A 649-nucleotide genomic window follows, 5' to 3' on the forward strand; every position below is an offset into this window, starting at 1 on the left:
GTTTGAATCATACATTTTGTTCCGTATCTGTACATTTTCTGTGGAACCGTTGTGCGTAATATTCTCGTCCCTGTGTTTGCTCTGCTCCTGACAGGAACATGGGGACTTTGGTGTTGCTTTGAGTGAAGTCTTGGCTGCCTGGAAATACTTCCTCCTGGACAAGCTCCAGCTATCCCACAACGATATCCCTCTTCCACAGAACTATGACCTCATCCGAAAAGAGTATGACTGCTTTTTGAAACGCACCAATACTGTGGACTTGATTGACGTCTTCATTATGTTCAAGGAGCTTCGGATAAATGGGGACCCCGAGGAGCCCCTAACCGCGGTGAGTGCTGCCAGAGGGCCTCACATTGGGTTGTTCTTTCAGTCATCCATCTGAAAGATCTTTAATCTGTGGCATATTCTCGGTTTTATCTCGATATCTAGATGCAACTGTTTCAGTCTCTCATTGGTGAAAAGGAGAGTTTGGAGAAAATGGATCCACTTCCTGTGTGTCCCGCAACTCCATCTAACAAGGCTGGAATCTGCAGTCCACAGGTAAATGGTGATGAATTTACGAGACTAGAATAAGTGTTTTTTGTGTGTGTGTGCGCATGTTGTGATTTGAGGACACAAATTTGTATAATGACATGGGTATGACATAGGT

General features: G+C 44.5%; 1 protein-coding gene across 1 annotated transcript in view; it reads left to right on the plus strand.

The window, feature by feature from the left end:
• Positions 1-94: 94 nt before the first annotated feature.
• Positions 95-649, plus strand: part of LOC107578924 (PCNA-interacting partner-like) — a gene marked incomplete at both ends in the record, with an annotated part of 2,537 nt that continues 1,982 nt past the window's right edge. Inside the window, 2 exons of the mRNA XM_016264826.1 lie at positions 95-328; positions 430-540. Coding sequence (XP_016120312.1) covers positions 95-328; positions 430-540 — 345 coding nt within the window. The remainder of the gene's footprint in view (positions 329-429; positions 541-649) is intronic.

Source organism: Sinocyclocheilus grahami, unplaced genomic scaffold, assembly GCF_001515645.1.
Source record: "Sinocyclocheilus grahami isolate Dianchi unplaced genomic scaffold, SAMN03320097.WGS_v1.1 scaffold12784.1, whole genome shotgun sequence".
NCBI lineage: Eukaryota > Metazoa > Chordata > Actinopteri > Cypriniformes > Cyprinidae > Sinocyclocheilus > Sinocyclocheilus grahami.